The sequence below is a fragment of the Hippocampus comes genome, unplaced genomic scaffold (assembly GCF_001891065.2).
Source record: "Hippocampus comes isolate QL1 unplaced genomic scaffold, H_comes_QL1_v1.1 scaffold317, whole genome shotgun sequence".
Classification (NCBI taxonomy): domain Eukaryota; kingdom Metazoa; phylum Chordata; class Actinopteri; order Syngnathiformes; family Syngnathidae; genus Hippocampus; species Hippocampus comes.
In genome coordinates, this window is record NW_017805531.1 from 1,199,821 (window position 1) to 1,211,233 (window position 11,413).

Genomic DNA, 11,413 nt, shown 5'->3' on the forward strand with positions numbered 1-11,413 from the left:
CCAATATAGCAAAAGTCAAATGTGAAATTTTTTTGGAAAACAAGGAAAAATGTTTTAGCAAGTATTGTACTGTACTTTTTAAACATTTATATTTTAACAGAGTTTAAAATGAATCAGGCAACTATACTATGTCGTCAATGACGTTAAACTGCTTAGCATATGTTGACCTCCAGAATACCAAAGTGATTTTTTGCATATTTCATAAGCACAAGATAAGTGGGTTCCCCTCTTACTTTCGTTTTTCTTCATTATTATTATTATATATTTTTTTAATTGGACCACTCTGGGCGACAAAAACAGACAACACACATTTCAAAAGACATTTTGCACTTTATTTCATGAAATTTCAACCTTACATCTGTCTTCTACATATCCTGTTAAAACTTCTCTCGTGTTATATTTACAAGTACGTACATTTAACCTTTCAACATTAATGGTAAAAACGCAAGCTCAAAATTGAGGAATGTCAAAAGCCTTCAGCAAAATAAGGACCCTCAGAAACATTCATACTCCCTTGAAATAACACCGGCTGTTCTCGGGAGGACTTGGTAGCATTTTAGTGTATCGTTTTAATTCTAATTATCAATCTTGTGGCATTTTTGCTGAAACAAAAAGACTGTGGACGATGCTGCGAATGGATATCCTCTCCGCATCTGGTTTGAGTTATTTGCAAAGAACAGAACATTCCAGAATTCATGACCCAATTCCTCAAAAATGTCCCTCTCCACCCGTCCTTCCCATTCTCGGGTATAATAATATCCATTCATTACTATTATTTCGTGGATTTGCCTCATAGCACCAAAATAAGGGGTACTAAACCACTTACACTGCTCCTCACTCAGGATATAGAGTTATATCGATGTACCCTATGTACAATATTTACGCTTTTTTTTTTTTTTTGCTTTCATAGAAGTTTCAAGAAAGAGGTCAGAGGTTTGAGATTGAACTGCACACCGACTACAGTCATTAAAAAAAGCACTTTTCATTGTGTGTGTGTGTGTGTGTGTGTGTGTGTGTGTGTGTGTGTGTGTGTGTGTGTGTGTGTGTCCTTACGATGGCAGAATGATGATGGCCTGCCAGGGAAGGCTTCAACTTTGACGTCTACCAGACCATCCGGAATGACGTGTCGGTTTTAGTGGTGGAGCATAAACGTACAAATCCTTACAAACCTAATTCCAATGAAGTTGCGTTAACGTTGTTTTCAACATAAAATAAAAACAGAATACAATCAGTTGCAAATCATGTGAAATGGAATACAAGACAAAAACGAGATATTTTATATTCAAACGGATTCATTTGATTGTTTTTGGCAAATAATCTTTAATTTAGAATGTTATGGATGGCACACGCTTCCAAAAAGCTTGAGCTGTTCAACTGCCTCCGTTGTTGTATTTTATTTACGGTTCGTAACGTGCCGCATATTTCCAATGGCAAACAGGTCTGGACTGTCTGCAAAAACAATTTGAAATGTGGACTCATCAGACCACAGAACGCTTTTCTCACACGCTCGCTATTGTGATTGCCTGGAAAAAAAACAGAGAAACTCATTTTTTTCCCCAATCATGGCATCCAAACAATAACATTTATCAGTTTGAACGTTAAATATTTTGTCTTTGTGGAGTATTCAATTAAATATAGGTTGAGCATGATTTCTGTTTTTACATATGTTTTTTTCCCAAGATGGCGTTCTTGTAACAGTATAAATAAATAAATAAATAAATAAAATAAGAAAGCACAACATTCCAACTTCATTGGCATTGGGTTTGTAGTTACTTCTGTACTTAAGTAGATTCCTTTGGTGTGCTTACTTTGCTTTTTTTTTAAATTTGTTGTCATTCTTCTGTCAGGATTTTCGTGACTGCCATCGATCGTCATTTCATAATGTCAGGGCCAGTGGATCTCAGCCTGAGAACTTGAAAACTAACATATACATTTTTTTTTTTTTTTTCCCTGAACAATGATCCATACTTGGACATGTTAAAGGTGTGCACGCGATGTGAAAAATGAAGGAGGAGTCCTCTTACAGCAAAATACAAGTGCCGGACTTCTTTTCATCATCCACATTTCCGCTGCCCTCTTTCCTATTGGGATCGTTGAGCTCGTCGAACAGTCCCGTTTCGATCATCTCCTGCTGCCACTGAATTGACACGGCGCCCGAGCTGAACTCCTTGAAGAATTTGTCATCCTTGGCGTCAAACTCGATGCCTTTGATTTCGGAGAACTCGGCGATGTCGTCTGTGTCCTTGGCGTAGACCACATTGGGCTTGGGCGTCCACGGGGGCGGCACCAGGCCAGCCTCCAGACGGGCAAAGTTTATGCTCTTGAACCACGGATGCTTCCTGGGATCCTCCATGTTGTCCCTAAACAATAGGAAAGAAACGTACCGTTAAAAAAAAAAATAAAAATAAAAAATTGGGGGGGAAATATTCAGGTAATTGCTTTTGTATGTATGTGCAATATCATTTAATTAATTTTAAGTACAGTTTGGGGTTTGTTGTTCCGATATTTATGCACAACAGTGGCATCTGCGAGACACCTTGTGAAATCTCCACATTTGCTCCATTTCGATTTATTTTTCACAAATCAAACTATTGGTCAGTCCTAATGTGGGTCTGGTACTTTTTCTCAGAATTATTGATCAATCCATAGCGTTGAAAAGGGCTGGTCTCTATGGTGACGCAATTTCAAATCCGCAGCCTTGTCTTCGTGTGTGTTTTGATGAATAATTTTAGTTTTTGCAGATGCGAGTGGCCTGACAAAAAAAAAAGTATGTTTCAATCATTTAAATGCGTTTAAAGAATTGATTCCCAACCAATGTGCCGGAGGAAATGATCCCATTTCGTTCAATTGGTCTGAAAATGATTCCCTGACTTCAAAGAATGTATGTTTTTCTTTTTAACTATCCATGTAAAAGAGGTAAAACAATTCGAACTTCTTCCACTAAAGGTAAATAATTAATGAGAATATCCACTTTTTTTTTCGTAATGTAAAGTATGTGCATTGGGTGATTTAAAGCATGTTGGAAGGGTATTTTTATTCTTATGCGATACAAAAAAAGTATTTTTTTAATGCTCTCAAGATAGTGCGGTTGCGAATGACTGTGCTCGATTAAGTCTCACTTCATGCCGAGACGCTCGTCCATTTTCTTCTTGAGGAACAGCTGGATGATGTCTTTTGTGGTGGCATCGAAGCATTTGTGCTCCCACTTGGGTTCCTCGTTGAGAATACGACGTTGCACCTCCTCCTTCTCCACCTTCTCCTTTTTACTCTCGGGCCCTTTGAAAGGCGTGTAGCCGGCCACCATCTCGTAGATGCTGCAGCCCAGCGCCCACCAGTCCACTGACGTCCTGTATGGAGTTTTGTTCAGAAGCTCCGGGGCCATGTATGCTCCGGTACCAGCCTGTGGAAGGACAACAGGGGAAAGGGAAGAAGGAACATGAAGGATGGGCTCGGGTCTTCACGCATAAACGATTCAAGTGGGATGTATGAGCCTTCAAAGATTTCTACGGCCATGTTCACTTTCACCTTTAGCTTAGTTCTTCTCCACCGGCCCTGGTGTCATCCCCTCCACCCCCGAGGGCCCCTCCTCCCCTCATCCTGCACGACCTGACCTGCAGTCTCGAGCCAGGATCTTAATCCTAATGCTAAGCCTACTACCTGTCAAGAGTCATGTGCGTCTACACGCTGAGAGAGTTCTCCGGCCTCTTACATACCTACCAACCATTTCTGGGCCGCTGGGGGGACTGTGAGGTGGGACACGTAAAAAGGCGATGCGGGGCCTCTTGTGACCGATTGATGCACTTGAACATCACGACAAGACACAGCCAAGAAATTGGTCGATCACGACAAGACACAGCCAAGAAATTGGTCGAAAGCTGTCCGACTCTAGGCTGGCAAGATACTAAACGCCAAAACCCGAGTGTGGCATGTTATGTACCGGGCACGTGTAGCGTTATTATCAACTTCTCTGGGAGTTTTTAGGTGATCCATTGAGAGCGTAGAAGACGAGATGTTTCTACTCACTCGCTATAAACTTCAAGTCACCTTGCCTGAAAACTTCTACTATTACTTTTCTGTCAATCTGATCAGGGACAGACTGTATAATGCCCGTTAAGAGGATTCAGGGGGACCAAAGCCAGCCTTGCCATACGAGGTTAGTGCAGTCACTTTAGCTGGCTGAGGAGCATCACAGAACTGGATAATGAGATTACTGGACGTTCAAAAGAGTCGAGGGATTACTCCTTGCTACGGCAAGTACAAGGCCTAAAGATACCCGGTTTCACAATTGGTCATCTTTCGGGACTTTTGGAGTTTGTCAATCAAAAATAGTTTTCCTCCTGTCGGAAGAAGAAGGGATTGGACTGGACTAATTCTTTACTAAAATATATATATATATTTTGAAGAAAACATAGTAAATACTCCTCTATACATTTAAAGCCATCCATAACCTTGCCCCCCCACTCCATCTGTCTGACCTTCAAATTTCCGTTCCCTCTCGTTCCCTCAGGTCTTCATCCTCCCTCCGCCTCTGTGTACCCTCTGCCCATCTCAGCACGATGGGGTGCAGAGCTTTCAGCCGCTCTGCCCCCAAACTCTGGAACTCACTCCCACCCAACATCCAAAATATTGATTCTCTTCTCACATTCAAATCCCATCTCAAAACCCACCAATTTAAAATCGCATACTCAGTTTAAATTCATCTCTCCTTTTATTATTTATATTTTTATCTGTGGTTTTATTGTTTCTTGTTTTGATTGTAAGGTGTCCTTGAGTGTTTTGAAAGGCGCTTATAAATAAAATGTATTATGATTATTATTATTACATGGTAATTACTATGTTAAAAAGTTTTTTTTTTTTTAAAGCTAGCTAGTGGTGAAAGTAGATTTTCAGGGGTTATGGGTAAGGATGTGGAGGTTTGCAACACAGTGACGAACGGTTACGTACTGACTCAAGATATTCCAAGATGCCCCGAAAATGCCTTCACTCTAATCTGATCACAAAAGGATGAGTTACATCATGAATACAGAGCACAGGTCTTTAAGCGGTGCTGTAATCCCTGTCCGGATTTACAGTGACAAAACCCACCCAGATTGACAACCTGCCCAAGAACCTGGGTTCAGTTTTAGCGACGAGCTAATGACACCGTTCCTGACCTAATGAGAGCTGAGCACCGGAAGCTCGGTGCCGCTTGTGAGGAATCACTTAGCACTTTACGAGGGTTGCCATGCCTTCACTCTGCTCTCGGTCTCTCGCAATTTTGGGAGCAAGGCTGGATTTGTGTCCAGAAAGAGCACTACTCACCATCTGGGAGACGGTTTTGCCAGGGGCAATCTCGATGGCCAGACCCAAATCTGAAAGTCGACACTGGCCAACGCTGTCCAGCAACACGTTCTCGGGCTTCATGTCACGATAAATGATATTCATGGCATGCAGGTGAAGAATACCGGTGGTGATCTGGGCCGTGTAGTGAACGATGCGCTTCATCTCAATGCCCTTGTCCACACCCTTGCCGTCATAGCCTATATTGTAGATGTGGTACTTGAGGTCTCCTCCATTCATCAAGGTCATGACAAGGCACAGGTGGGTCTTGGTGTCGTAAGCGTAGGCCAAGTTGACCAGGAAAAGACTGTTGACCTTCTCCAAGATCTTTTTCTCCAAAAGTGCCATCTTCTCGCCACCCTTTTTCTTCAGACGCTTTTTACACAACTTCTTGCAGGCGTACATCTGGCCTGTGTTTTTCACCTGGACAGCGCATACCTGTAAAAAAATAAATAAAATAAAAATGGATTCAAGCTGCCACAGAAGCAACCTTTGACTCCACCTGTATTGATCCGTTGGCTTTTGGAATTTCCCAAAATGTATCGTAGCTCTATGATGCAAAAAGTCCATATTTCATCTCACATCCGTGACTGTGTCACCAATTAGACTCACGTTTAGTCTAAAACTACATTTCAGGGTGCAGTGGGAATTTTATCAATTCAATAAGTCAACCTGCTCGTTTACAAGCTTTGAAGCCAGGTGGCAGACATTTTCAGAAATGTTCAACATAGGTGTCCTTTGAAATGAAAACAATGGCGCACTTTTAATGTTGAGAAAGGGTTCAGCCAGAGTGGTAATCCACACAAATTCTCTCATTTAGGTTATTGATCGGTGAAACGTTTTCGACAGCCGGAGCCTTGCAATCAAAACAATGTCTGGAAAACCTTCTGACACCTTTTTTGTCATTGCACAGCAAGATTTACTGCAAAGAGGTCCACCGAGCATGATACTGAATAAAGGAGTTCCCCAAGGATCTGTACTCGGTCATGTGTCATTCAGACTGCATAATAAATAACACCGTCGCTTCAAATTTACGATTAGCCATCATCAGCACCTAACAATGTGACGTTTTTATCCAAAATATTAAGATTTTCGATCACAGCTTATCATAGCAACAAGCATTTGTCACTTGAGCTCATGAGGACGACCTCCTCACACATTTAACAAACTTTATTATCCATTTTTAAAAAAAATTGGAAATATGTACTGCTCTCAATGGGTGATGTGTGTTGCATACGATGATTAAAACATGCTCTTTCTACTTTCTCCATCACTATTTTACAAATAACGTTCAGTCGTCAGTAAAGGGATTCCTCAAGACTCACTTCTTGAACATGTGCCATTTATAGCGGAAACTATGTTGTGCCATTTATACTGAAAAGTAGGTTTCTAAAATTGAACCATGAGGTTTGTGAGCGCCTCACGACTTGATGAAAACAAGTTGCTATGTGTTAATGTCACGTCAGCGATGTAAGGGGTCTTCATATTTATACTCCCGGTAAAATCTTTCATGTCAACAAAATTACAGTTGTAGGAATAGTGTGTGTGTGTGTGGGGGGGGGGAGGGGGGGTTAAATCTTGCTGAGGATCATATTCACAGAATCTGAACAATTTGAAGAGATCATTTTATCAAACATACGGACAATATGTCACGAAGATCTATTCTTACCTCACCGAAGCCCCCTTTTCCCAGAGTCCTGAACTCATAGAAGTATTTGTCGCTGATGGGCTGCTTCTCATACTCCTTCCACTGGAGAAATTTATCAAATAATGGACTGGCCTGGTAATCTGTAAAGGGTTTTCCCTTCAAATACTCTCTCACGCCTTCATGGACTTTCCCTTTCATCACCTCACTGAAGTTGGAATCTGTCACTGCTTTACATTTGTCAGCCGCCTCCCCGGTGAGAAAGGACAAGAAGTTCTTGGAGTCGGCTTTGCAAAACTTGTTGATGATGTTCTGACGCGTCTTGTCTTTGACCGCGCCTTCGGCCAGATCCCAGTCGTAGAGCTCGTCTAAGAAATCGCCTGCGAGCTTATACTGGGCATTGGTTGCCAGGAACTGACGGAAAAACTTTTTGCCGATAGGCTGCCATTCACAGATGGATGTGAAGTCCTTATCGATTGCGGATCGCACCGCAGCGCATTGGTCCGGCTTGGGCAGAGACAAGCTCCGGCGGCGTTTTTTCATCTCCTTGTCATCGCCACCCTGGGCTTTGAGGTAGGCCGTGTTGGCCACCAGGTTATCCAGTCCCCCCATGTCACACATCTTGGCAGCTGTAGGTGGTCGCCCCCGCCCCCCCTTACGCGGCTGGCTTCTTCAACAACTCCCAAGGGAAAAACCCTCTTGCAACCGATGCGGCGTGTCGGAGGACTTCGCGGGGTTGCGGGACTCTCAAAAGCCGGGGAACGAATGAGCTTCTTCACCCGACCTACCTGCAAACCTAAGACACACTGACACACCCAGTAATTACTCATTTAGAATTAAATACCAGGGAGGGATTTTGGCTTAAGTATCTTTGTGTGGTCTATTTGAGGATGCTGTGCACAGAAAGGGAATCGTAAGCGGGCTATGCCCTAAGAAGCTTTGCGGCCCTCTAGATCTGTTCATGATGTTCGGCGGTCACTCGCAGGGATCCTTGACGGGGCACTCACTCGTTCCATTGGGAGTATTTCTTTTCTGGTCACCTATTTCCTTGACTGATGATAGGAAATTTGAACAACCAGTTTCAGGTCGATTAAATTGTAACAAATGATTGAGGGAATCTCTGAATGGTCTGAACTCCGGTTTCGATCTGTTGTTTTGACCATTACAAAGTCTCCCCGGCGCACGTGGGTTGGCCATAATTTTGACGAGGTGAAACCACAACACTGCTCATCACTAAAGAAGAACATGAGGCCTTTAGTGAAGCGCGGTGGTGACAACATCAAGCCTTGGGGGCTCTTTTCTTCACCTGGAACCTGGGACGAGGCGGAGGGAATTATGAACCGTTCAAAATAGCAGTCTGTTAGCACAAAACCTTCAGCCCCCCCCCCCCCAAAAAAATGTCAGAAAAAGCCTACTAGAACTTTTAAATGGTGGCATCTGTGTGCTGACTCCCATTTAACACGAGATTCAATGTGCCCTAAATATCAAACATGTCAAACGTCATGTTGTAAATGGATCACAGACTCGGGAAGGGTTTAAGACCCCTGAGTGGATGAAACAGGGGCAAGGCTTCCAGCACTACCAAGGGGTCATAGGGTTAATCTTCACGCTCACAAGTCACTGTACGAGGTCCCACTAGGAACCACGATGAGAGAATCTCTGCTGAGCCACGAATTGTCATTGGAGCTCCATCGCCAATTAATGGATTATGCCGCAGGCGCGAGTCATATGTGGGCAAACATGTCAGCGATTGAGTGGGAGACTGAGCTGAGGTTCAGACAACGACGACAATCCAGAAGCGTCTGGCGCTATTTTCACCACTTTCTATGAGATGTTTGATGTGCGAGAGGCATGAGCCTTTTAACCTTGGAGGGATTAGCGTGGATTGACGAGCAAGTAAAGGTTAAGAGGGCCAGAGCCTCTCGAGTATCTAGAGTACATGGTCGTTACATGGTCTATCCTTTTAATGACTCAATCTGTCCACTCAAGGATCTGGGGAGTGGTCGCCAGTGACAAACACAATTTGAAGAAAAATAAATTAATAAATCAACATTAAATCAGCCTAATTTTTTTATTTCTGGAAAAAAATGTAAATGTTGAAAAATTTGATTGGAAACAATCGACATGGCCATTTTGATGGCACAGGCAACACTAATTTGGGGGAGAAGTTGGTGATGTTGTTGGCCTTCTGTTGCTCCAAAAGTAAAATGATGCCGAGATTCTCGCCTGATTCAGACTACAATTTGCCAGCTTTCAAATGAGACCCACTTTGAAAGTCACTGGCAAAAATTTGAATAAATGAAGTCCAAAGTATCCAACATTTGGATTTTCAACACCAAGATTGCATCCACTTTGGATCGGGGGGGTTCCATTGATGTCATCAAGACTCAGATGCACTAAATGCACAAAAATGTTGCTCGTCAGTGTATTTGTTCAAATGTATTTTTGGTGGTAATATTCAGATGGATAATAATCTCTTAGCAAGGGCTCAACAAACGATTTGAATAATACAACCAAAGAATGGGAACACTTAAAAGAAATAATGGAAGCAAGTTATATAAGTGGCAAATCAAAATAATACAACAGAAGGAAAAATATGGAATTGTTTAATTTTTTTATTTTATTTTTTGTGCTCTCATCCTTCCATTGTGTGTTCCACCTCAGCGACTGGTTTTAGGGCGGAACGAGATGTCTCTGACCTTTTCTCTGGAGTCAGCTCGGTCTTCTCCTCTTCGGCCCTCAGCCGGCGGCGGCTGATGAGTTTCTGCAGCTGCAACTTGTTGGTGAAAAAGATGCTACGCCAACCCACTTCTTGCGCCAGGGCGGGAACCTCGGGGGAAACTGTTTTGCAGCAGCGCCGAACTGCCTGCTCCCAGAACTCCTCTGAGCCACATAACTAACGAACAGAGTTGAGAAGTACAATATAATACTGTAAATTCAAAAGGCCAAAGATACGGTTCCCCGCACACTTTCAAACTTATTTAAACACACTTTTTCAACACGCTGTAAAAATATTTCACGACACAAAAAAAAAAAGACATTTCACAGAAAAAAAAAAATCTGCATTATACGGGGAGTGCGAAAAAGGCGAGATCAACGGGGACTACTGCACCTGTTTTTCTCTTTCTAGTTTTCACCGTATTTATTAAATTCCAGTGGACAGGTAAAAAAAAAAAAAATCTGGTTTTATTGAACACTTAGGCGCATTTTTATTTTTGTGCAATGGGAGTACTCACCTGCCTGAACCTGCGCGAAGTTCGCCCTAGTTGACCCACATCTTCTATCTCCAGGTGGTTGACGATTTGCAGAAGTAAAGAATCAGGGAGACGTGCCAGGTAATCAAACTGGCCTTGGCATAGAGCCTTGGTGTACTGCAAGGCACCATAGCCAAAGATCGTGCGGATGTCATCTTCAATGGAGAAGATATTTTTATCAAAACAAATTAGGTGAACATTAAAGGCACTTAGATTATGTCTACACGTGCTATAAATTACGTACGCTATTCTTATAATAGTACGTATTCCCTGATACATTACTGTTACACCGCTTATGCTTATAGAGGCGGATCTTGAATCTAACGATTTCTGTCGAAGAGTTCCATATGAGGGCAATTAACTCAATACAAATGGTTAATTCCTTATATTGCACAAAGTCCTTACTTTGTAGTTTGTTGTCATCCAGGAAGTCCTCATGTGACATGATCAATTGACCGGGCTTTGAAAGCCTGTATACAGCTCGGGGAGATATCATCCACCATCTCCAAATTACCTGTGTGTATTACAAGGATTGTACAATCAATGGACACCACACACGGATGGCAGTGATTCCCAACCGATGCCAGATTTCACACAGGTACATTTGGTAGTAAATTGAGAGGAGGTCATCATTATTTCAGTACTGTATAAAGTTTTTGTGGCATTGATTCTCTCGATTACTATGGATGCATTTTATGTAAATTGCCAGACTAAATGATTTTGTCGAGTTCAGAAAAATATCAAATTAATACTGTCCCGCTCCGAGGGGTTAATTTAAAGAATACAATCATTATCAATTTTATAGATACGCGAACGGGAGCTGGTCAGCGAGCATGGCTACCGGTAACGGCTAAGTGGCAAATTGCACTCGGCGCTCGCTGACCGAAAAGGATGTCAAAAGCCTGAAAACTTTCGACAATGGCCATTTAAGTGCGTATACTTACGTCGTCCTTAGTAACGACACAATTATAGTAGTTTTTATTTGTTGAGGGACCCCGTCCTGAGATTTCAAACAGCGGATCTGTCAACAGGGACGCCATGACAGTTTTTTTTCTCCGTTTCCATAGTAACCGCGCTCAATGACTTCTGGCACGCAACGCACAGTGCACTCTGTACGTATTACTCACACCACGTGACTATTCACTCTGTGCGGACTCATTTGTTTCTTTTATTGGCTCATTACCCCCCCCCACAT

At 42.5% G+C, this 11,413-nt stretch overlaps 2 protein-coding genes across 2 annotated transcripts; both read right to left on the reverse strand.

The window, feature by feature from the left end:
* Positions 1–1,681: 1,681 nt before the first annotated feature.
* Positions 1,682–8,168, reverse strand: grk7a (G protein-coupled receptor kinase 7a). Its single transcript, XM_019877924.1, has 4 exons — positions 6,989–8,168; positions 5,302–5,757; positions 3,120–3,400; positions 1,682–2,360 (listed from the first exon to the last, which is right to left on the reverse strand). Exons 1-4 carry the CDS (start codon positions 7,583–7,585, stop codon positions 2,021–2,023), a joined length of 1,674 nt encoding a protein of 557 aa, XP_019733483.1. The 5' UTR covers positions 7,586–8,168; the 3' UTR covers positions 1,682–2,020.
* A 1,387-nt stretch (positions 8,169–9,555) lies between these two features.
* On the reverse strand, positions 9,556–11,407 carry fbxo36b (F-box protein 36b). Its single transcript, XM_019877930.1, has 4 exons — positions 11,163–11,407; positions 10,624–10,732; positions 10,201–10,373; positions 9,556–9,860 (listed from the first exon to the last, which is right to left on the reverse strand). Exons 1-4 carry the CDS (start codon positions 11,256–11,258, stop codon positions 9,600–9,602), a joined length of 639 nt encoding a protein of 212 aa, XP_019733489.1. The 5' UTR covers positions 11,259–11,407; the 3' UTR covers positions 9,556–9,599.
* Between the last annotated feature and the right edge of the window lie 6 nt (positions 11,408–11,413).

Coding starts and splice junctions, on each gene's coding strand:
- grk7a (XM_019877924.1), bottom strand. CDS start 7,585: ATGTGTGACATGGGGGGACTGGATAACCTGGTGGCCAACACGGCCTAC. Junction 5,758..6,988: donor GAAAAGGGGGCTTCGGTGAG/GTAAGAATAGAT, acceptor ATTTTTTTACAG/GTATGCGCTGTCCAGGTGAA. Junction 3,401..5,301: donor GCAAAACCGTCTCCCAGATG/GTGAGTAGTGCT, acceptor GTCCTTCCACAG/GCTGGTACCGGAGCATACAT.
- fbxo36b (XM_019877930.1), bottom strand. CDS start 11,258: ATGGCGTCCCTGTTGACAGATCCGCTGTTTGAAATCTCAGGACGGGGT. Junction 10,733..11,162: donor GTGTCGTTACTAAGGACGAC/GTAAGTATACGC, acceptor TAATACACACAG/GTAATTTGGAGATGGTGGAT. Junction 9,861..10,200: donor CTTCGCGCAGGTTCAGGCAG/GTGAGTACTCCC, acceptor TCTGTTCGTTAG/TTATGTGGCTCAGAGGAGTT.